Raw genomic sequence first — 8,065 nt, 5'->3', positions numbered from 1 at the left:
ATGAATTAAGAAATAGTTGGAGATATGGGAGAGGGCTGGGGCTGGAGCGGGCGGCACGCTGTCCCGTGGTGTCCCTCAGGGTTCTGGCTCCCTTGGCGGGCACGTTGTTGCCATCAGGTGCTCTCCACTTGCTGCTGCCCGCCACCACGCCGTCCCTGTCCGGCTTCACCTCCCGCGAGGTTTTTGAGTGTTTTCCCACCCGTCACACCACCATCTTCCTCCTCTTGGGTGGGATGTTGTCCCGCAGGGAGGTCTCTCGTTTCTTGGCACTCCTGGCCGGGGCGGGGCGCTTGGCCCGCTTGCCCCCCGCCCGGCCCGATCCGGGCACCCCCCGGCCAGAGACAGCGCCCAAGGGCAGCGGCAGGCGGGTCAGAAGCACCCGGGGCTGCCTCCGCAGCACCTCCTCCATCAGCCGGGCTGTGTGGGCTGGGTGATTCCGGGAGGGACGTGAGCGGCTGGGCAGAGGGGTCTCCTGAGGACCCTTCAGCGCATTCTCCAGGGGCAGGCGAGTCAGAAGCACCCGGGGCTGCCTCCGCAGCACCTCCTCCATCAGCCGGGCCGTGCGGGGCGGGTGACGCCGGGAAGGACGCGAGGGGCTGGGCAGGGGACTCAGCAGCGGGATCCCCTGTGGGCTCAGCAGGTGACTGTCTGGAAGAGCCTTCAGGGGACCCTTCTGGGGTCTCTTCGCAGGACTGTCCTCGGAGCTCTCATCCGAGCTCTCATCTGAGCTCTCCTCCGAGCTCTCCTCAGATGTCTCCGAAGGACTCGGTGGCAGCCAGGTGGGCAGTTCTGCCGCCATCCTGCCCTGCTGCCCTGTGGGGTCCTGCGAGGGGGAGGCTGGCACCCCCCAGAAGGGGTCGGCGTCCCCCAGCATCGCTGCTGACAGGTGGTCCTTGGCCCAGTTGCCCTGCGTCCCGTACCCCAAGAAGTTGGGGGCTTCATTGGAGGAGACGGTGCTGGAGAGGCTGTCAGGGAAGATGTTTTCACCGTCCACCAGCATCACCACCGCCACTTGCTCATTGTCGCAGCCGCCCTCTGCCCTGTACTCCGAGAGGTGGGGGAGCTCGTTAAGGGAGGTGCTCAAGTTGGAGACGTGGGGGACACTGGGGACGGTGTCCTTGCCATCCCCCAGCCCTGCCGCCACGGCTCGCTCCTTGGGGCAGCCGCCCTCCGTCACGTACCTGCAGAGGTCAGGGAGCTCCTTGAGGACCTCAGCAGGCAAGTTGGGGACACTGGCGGTCAAGACGGTGTCCCCACTGTCCCCTAGATGTGCCACCATCGCTCGGTCCTGGGGGCAGTCACCGTCCACCACGTACACAGAGAGGTCGGGGAGCTCATCACAGCACATGGTGCTGGTGAGGCTGTTGGGGAAATCAAGGACATCAGGGACAGTGTCCTCACTGTTCCCCACTCCCACCACCACCCGCTTCCACATACCTGGAGAGGTCGGGGAGCTCACCGAGGAGGGCCGTCAGCTCTGGGACATCGGAGACAGCGTCCTCACTGTCCCCCAGCCTTGCCGCCACTGCCTGCTCCTTGGGGCTGCTGCCCTCCGCCACGTAGGCAGAGACGTCAGGGAGCTGCTGGAGGAAGGCAGTCACGCTGGGGCTGTCGAGGACGTCGGGGATGGTGTCCTCGCCATCCACGGTGTTAAGCCAAGCGAGGATCTGTTGGGCAGTGGTGTCCTCTGCCTCCTCACGAAAGGCCTCCGCGAAGGCGTCCAGCCCCTGCTCGGGCAGGTCTGCGGGCTTCCCCGGGGCTGCCAGGGCGGTCACTGCTGCTGCAAAAGCAAAGCCAACCCAAGTCCAGGCGATGCAACCTTTCCTCAGCTTGGCTGTCTGCCTGTGGGCTCTGCCAGCCCCTAAACTCACCTTTGGGCTTTATGGTGGCTCTGCCAGTCAGCGGAGCCAGGGCGGGCTGGTGGGCGCTGGCAGCAGGGACGCTGTCCTCGACGGCCACTGCCTCCATGTTGGAGGCCTCCGGCAGCTTCTGGGCGCTGCCGGGCGTGTTGTGGAGCAGAGGGGGGCCCTGCACCCAGCGCTGAGCTGCGGGGTGGCAGGGTGACGGGGGGCTGGGGCGGGCAGGGACGTGCAGCAGGCAGGAGCCCGTGGGGTACAGGGGCTCCTCCTGGACCACGGCCCCCGGCCCCAGCCCCATCGGCTGGGGGGGCACCAGCGTCCTCCCCACCACCTGCTGTCCCCAGCCATGGGCAGGGGGACAGGGAGCAGCCATGGAGCAGAACTGCACCCCTGGGGGGAGCTGCACCATGGGAGGGAGCCACATGCCGGGGTGGAGCTGCACCAGCTGCCCCGGGGCCCCCATGGGCCCTGGCCCCCCCTGCCAGACACTGGCCTGGGGCAGCTGGTAGGTGATGGGGGGCAGCTGGGCAGGCTCAGAGGCCGCCGGCAGACCCGGGACAGAGCGCAGCATGTCTGCTGTGACCGGTGGCGGCGCGGCTGCAGCACTGACGCTCTGACACCCTGTCGTCGGGTGGTTTGGATCTGCCCCATTATGACATCACCCCTAACGACACCCCGTAACCGGGGACCGGCTGTGAGCCGCTCCGCAGGCAATGGGGTCCTGGACACTCCGGCCCCTCGCTCCATGGCTGCCCTCAGCCTTTGCTTACCCACAGCCCAGACGACACTGGGCCCTGTACCTACACCCTGTCGATGGCTGCTCTGAGCAAAACCAGCCTGTGACTCCCCTGCAACTTTTCAGTGTTATCTGGCCTGGTGTAAAGCTCCCCAGATGTGGGCACCAGCTGCCCTGGTACCAGCTCACGCAGGAGGAAGCTGAGGCACAGGCTGGCTAACGCCAGTGATGAAGCCGCAACTACTCTGTCCCTGCCGTATCTGCTGCCGGTTTGGAGGGGTGGAAGGCGCCACCCAGGGCACAGGAGAGGAGAGCGGGGGGACAGGGAGCCCCGTCCTGACTCCTCACTGGCTTCACTCCTGGCCAGCTGCTTTTCCTCTGTGCCAGGACGGAGAGCACAGCGGGGGCTGGGGGGCGTTGGTCCCCCAGGAGCTGTGTGGGATCCCGGGGTGTCGCTGAACAGGGGGTCTCTGCCCGCAGGTGCCTGTGGGAATTAAGAATTGGTAGTTAGCAAAATGTAAACTGGCCTTGAGGTTAGAAGAATGATTGTGGATACCTGAGGCAGCATTATGGAACACCCTGTTGTGTGAAAAACAGCGGGAAAAAGCACCACCTGCAGAGTGTGGTGAGCATGTAAGTTATAAACAGGCAAAACCTGAAGGTCAGTAGGATGTAAAAGTGAAAATGAACCTATGTAAACAGGTGGTCATAAATTGGGAGCGGGCACACAGTGCAGCAGCATTTGCTCTTGGCAATGCCCCCCCTTCAACAAACTGCGCGTCGCCCCGATCCCAGCTGGACCGAGACCAACAAATATTCATGTAATTTCCGAGCAGTGCACACCTATTTCCAGAGGATCTAATGCATCTGTTAATACATTGCACAAGTGTACTAAAATTTGGGGAAGGGTCTCTGAGGGGCTTCCATGGGGGTTTTCGGTGGTCTGTGGTGGTCCCTAGTGGTGGCTGAAGAGGTGTCTTAGTGTCCTTTCCATGAACTCTGAGGTTTTTTTCATATAAGACCTCATCTTGGCTCATTGCTCTGTCTGTAAAGTTTCTCAGCTTTCTTACCTTCAGCTCCCACAGGTGTCTGTTGGCTTCTCTGCCCTCCCCGGGATGGACCCATCACAGTGGCAAAAATTATGCCCTTGGGTGCATTCTTGTCTGAGGCCCCTTACAGCCAGTAGCACCAACTGCTTGCAGGCATCAGCTACAGGCAGCAACTCCCCCTTTTCTTGAGACTTTGGACTCATAAATCCAAGGTCTCAATACTTAATACCTCATTTTCATGCAGATTTGTCTACAACAACACTGAATCATAATGCAAGCTAAGATATAGATGCAGACCATTACTATTACCACTAGAAACAGATTTCTTAACCATACCCAATTCAGTAGCCATGAGCTAAGTTTGTGCCACAATTCTTCAAAGCCCCAGGACGTATCATCCTTGGTGGCCTGAGGCAGGACTTTGGTCTGTTCCCAAATTTCTGCCAAACCCGTGGAAATTCTGCCATTCTGATCTACGTATACACAACAGCTTGTGTTAATCACGGTGCAGACACCCCCTTGCGAGGCCAAGGGCCATTCGATTTTGTTACACTACCTGAGACAAACTGGACACTTCAATTTGCAACGCTTGTGTGGCGTCCATAGTTCTGTTTTCTATGTTCTCGATTATGGTGGATATATTTACAGTTGTCTTTTCCAATTCACTTACTCCAAGCCGAGAGAGAAACCATCTAACGAAACTGTGGAATGCCTAAGGACAGTCTGCTATAGCACTGTGAGTCCTTCTGCTTCGTTTAAGGAGGGTCCTCGCCCATCCACTTTGTTCATGCAGCTTATTAACTGCTGTCGTGCTCGGGGCGAGGGCTCCTGGTGCACACTCCTTCCCATCCTAGGGGCAGTATTTTCCGAGCTCGGTTACCGCATAGCCAGTACCATCCTGTTCCTTCTGCTCGGGGTACAGGCCACCTAACTGAGGGTTTAAATCTATGTAACAGGGCTAGATCAAATTGGCTGTCTACAGAATTCATGTAACTGTTACAGCCCTTGGCTAGTCCTACAGCTATAGTATTGTTGTTTGTGCAGTCTGGAGTTGCATCATTCAGATGACATCGCTGTATGCAAGCACAGTTATAGGATACCTGTGGTGGTTCTTCCATTTGGATTTCTTGTTGAGTAGTCATCTTAGCACTGCCCCGCTGAAAGGCTGCGCTCACTGTAATCTGTCCATAGCTCTGGCCTCCAGCAATGGTGATATCGTATAAGGGGGTACCATCAGGCGTTGGAATCCCCATGTACTTTGCTGTTCCAGTTAACAATGTGTCTGGGTTTGCCACTACAGGATGAATATCCTGGGTTATCTGATTTATTGCCCTCAGGTCCTGGACCAACCAGCAATCCTTACCATTGGCCTTTTTAACCAGCAAAATGGGGGGGGTGTAGTGTGTGTGTGTGTGTGTGTTTTGACTCACACTCCACTAGTAACTTATACTTTAAGAATTTCTCAATTATTGGCACCAACCCCTTTCCAGCTTCTAGCTTTAGAGGACACTGTTTAATTCTTACTACCGGGGATGATCTTGGTTTAAGGTCAATTCTTACTGGGTCTGCTCTTTTGGATTTTCCCGGGACTCCTCCGGCCCATACAATAGGAATCACAGCACCTTCTACTCCTGCAGGTACCTGCTGCAACTCGGCCTCTGGAACATAAAGACCTGGGCATCCAAAGCTTTACTTTCAGGAACATGGATTGGGATTTTCCCTTTTCCAAAACTGATTTGTGCATTCAGTTTACTCATTATGCCCTGTCCTACTGGCGGCACAGGGCAGTCTGGTATACATATAAAAAAATGATGGGTTAGCACCCTGTTCCCAATTCCAGACTTTAAAGGCTGGAAAAACAGCTGATTTTATTTCCATCCTGTGGCACCAATCATTGACATAAAGAATTTGCTCATGGGTCTTTTACAACTCTTTAGTACAGAATATGTTGCCCCTGTATCAAGTAGGAATTTAACTGTCTCATTCCCCAGCTTAACTGAAACCAGAAGTTCGGCTGGGGAGTCTTAATTCCTCAACCCCCAGTCCCCGTCAATCCGAGTCTTCCGTACCGATCATAAGTAAGTCTGCCTCTGGAATGGGCGCAGACAGGGGTATCCAATTAACTGATTGTCTCTTTGGGCATTCATTCTTCCAATGTCCCTTTCCCTTGCAGATCACACGCTGATCCCTTCCCAGGGGGATTCTATGTTCTGTATTTCCTCCTGTTTTTCATCCTCTTGGGAAACCTCTTCCCCCAGAGGAGGTTTGTGCTTGAGCAAATGCGGTTGCTAAAATTGCAGCATTTTCTGTTAACTGAGATGTTGACATTCCAGACATGCCCTCCACTTTTGTAACTTTCTTCTTCTATCTGGTGCTGACTGACCTATGAACAAAGTAGTCAGCTGTGGATCCTGTTTATTCATCAATCTGCCTGCCCCTGTACTTAGATTCCAGTCTGGCTCTTGTGCTGACATACAATGATCTGGACCATCCCTTGTGTTTAGCCTCTCTTCCTCCTCCTCAGCTTTTTCCAGCACCCTTCTCTTTTCCTCAGGCAGGACCCAGTAGACTCCTTCCAATTTGTTCAATCTGATACTGAAAATGGCACCTTTATTCAACCGATCTACCCTTCCCACTGCTTGCCTGAGAGGGGCTTGTATGTTCTGAGCATTTCGCTGCCTAGTCCTACCCACCACCAAACTGAAACCTTCCTCCTCGTCGAAACTATCCGAATCACTATCCTTTTGTTCCCTTTGCCTTCCGTTTACCCCCCTTTCGGCCTGTGCTGCCATTTCCTGCTCATTTCCCCTTTGCATCGCCCGCTGATGCTACATGATGAACACCACCACTTAGGCGATTTCATATTTTCTGCCTCCAGTGCCAATACACCACTTCCACTTATAATCAAACCACATTTCTTACGCATATCATAATTACCCCACAATGAAAAGAACAAATTCACACGCCGCATCTCATCCCATTTTCCTTCACGTCTGCAAAACACTATTATTTCTCCTGATCATCTAAAATATATAAGGGCCATCAATGATTACAATAGTCAATCAGTTTCTCTCTGGTCAGTGGTTCCCCCTGCAAGATCTTTCCAGTGTTTCCATATGCAGCCTAAAGGACCAGCCTTTAGAATTCCTCCATCCTGTGACTGGACAGAACCCATCACAAAAATAATGTAATAAACAAAATAGTACAATAACAACACACAAACCAAAATAGTACAATAACAGCACAAAACAATAATGTATAACACAAAGCTACAATGCACAGCTTAGTGTGTAAACCCAAATAGATATTACTCATACACCTCAGATTTAATACTTCATCGTTCTGCATGTTTACCATGTACAGGGCTGATCCCACCACAGCACTTCACCTTTAGAAGAACTTGTGTAATGATTACAGCAAAGAACAAGGAGCTAAGATCCCTAGGTTATGGTCCTAGCTCTGTTTGAAATTCCTCCACACAAAAAAACAAAACCAGAAAAAAAAACCCCAAAAGTTTGAAGAACTTGCTGGCAGGGCACTCCACTGACTCCTGGAGTGTGGTTTGACTTATGCCAGCTAGCACTCTGGCCAAGGCTCTGCTTCTCCCGTTTCACAAGCCCTGTTTTATTTACTTTCTTAGTAATAAGAATCTGTTTGTGCTTCATCACTTAAACTTGCTGGTTTGAGCAAAACCACTAGCTGGTCACTCTTGTGGGGGAACAAGACCACCACCTTCTGTGGGTGAGAGGGGCCAGTCTGTGTTCCCAGCTCCCACCTGGGGTGTTGATCAGGATGGAGAGCTGGATGCTCCATCCCGCAGGAGCTTCCCCTTACCGTGGGGCTCGAGCACAGGGACAGAACCCTTTTGGGTGAGAGCTCGACACAGGTGCTCAAAACTAACCATTAGTAATGAACCAAACGGCACTGAAACATGGGCTGTTTTAGGGTTACTAGACTCACACACCCAACACTGTACAAACGCAACAATTTAAATACATGCTCTTTGTCTGACTCACGATGGCTTCAGATCGGTCCCAACAGCCATTATAATAGTTGCCCTCTGGGCTTAAACCACAACAGTGCCCATGCTCTGCAAATGATTTACATATTTGTCTTTGATACCATAACAATGTTGGTGTCTAGTGCTCCCTTAGAACTCCTCAGTTTTCTGCACAGCATGAAGTTGGATAGATTCAGAAAACATTCTGCTTTACCTAAAAACCTCAAAAAACAAAGTTTTTAAGGAGTAATCCTAAATATTATTATAGGGTTTGGAAGATCTGATAATTTGTATTATGTCTTTGGCAGTGCAGCCCTTGGCAATGTGGTTCCTTAGCGTAGATTTGTAGGTCCGTGTGCAGGTTCAAAGAGCAGTATAGCCATGGCAACACGGGGTTAATGTGTTGATACAGTTCTGGAAC

The 8,065-nt window shown here is 53.4% G+C and overlaps 1 protein-coding gene across 2 annotated transcripts; it reads right to left on the bottom strand.

The window, feature by feature from the left end:
* Nucleotides 1-2,732, bottom strand: LOC141929324 (uncharacterized). Of its 2 annotated transcripts, XM_074838618.1 has the most exons (4): nucleotides 1,872-2,732; nucleotides 1,438-1,780; nucleotides 1,182-1,361; nucleotides 1-1,040 (listed from the first exon to the last, which is right to left on the bottom strand). In XM_074838618.1, the coding sequence occupies exons 1-4, from the start codon at nucleotides 2,428-2,430 to the stop codon at nucleotides 203-205; spliced, it is 1,920 nt and encodes a 639-aa protein (XP_074694719.1). In that variant the 5' UTR covers nucleotides 2,431-2,732; the 3' UTR covers nucleotides 1-202. The 2 variants fall into 2 exon arrangements, with proteins under 2 accessions (XP_074694719.1, XP_074694718.1); XM_074838617.1 differs by having other exon boundaries at nucleotides 1-1,361.
* Nucleotides 2,733-8,065: the final 5,333 nt, after the last annotated feature.

The sequence above is a fragment of the Strix aluco genome, chromosome 13 (genome assembly GCF_031877795.1).
Source record: "Strix aluco isolate bStrAlu1 chromosome 13, bStrAlu1.hap1, whole genome shotgun sequence".
In the NCBI taxonomy this organism is placed as follows: Eukaryota; Metazoa; Chordata; class Aves; order Strigiformes; family Strigidae; genus Strix; species Strix aluco.
The sequence above is the reverse complement of the archived record's forward strand: the minus strand, read 5'-3'. Positions and strand labels throughout refer to the sequence as shown.

Bases quoted from the DNA above. Each gene is read 5' to 3' on its own strand.
- LOC141929324 (XM_074838617.1), bottom strand. From the start codon at position 2,430: ATGCTGCGCTCTGTCCCGGGTCTGCCGGCGGCCTCTGAGCCTGCCCAG. The intron at 1,781-1,871 runs GTGAGTTTAGGG...TTGCTTTTGCAG, and splicing joins AGCCACCATAAAGCCCAAAG to CAGCAGTGACCGCCCTGGCA. The intron at 1,362-1,437 runs GTATGTGGAAGC...TTTCCCCAACAG, and splicing joins GAGCTCCCCGACCTCTCCAG to CCTCACCAGCACCATGTGCT.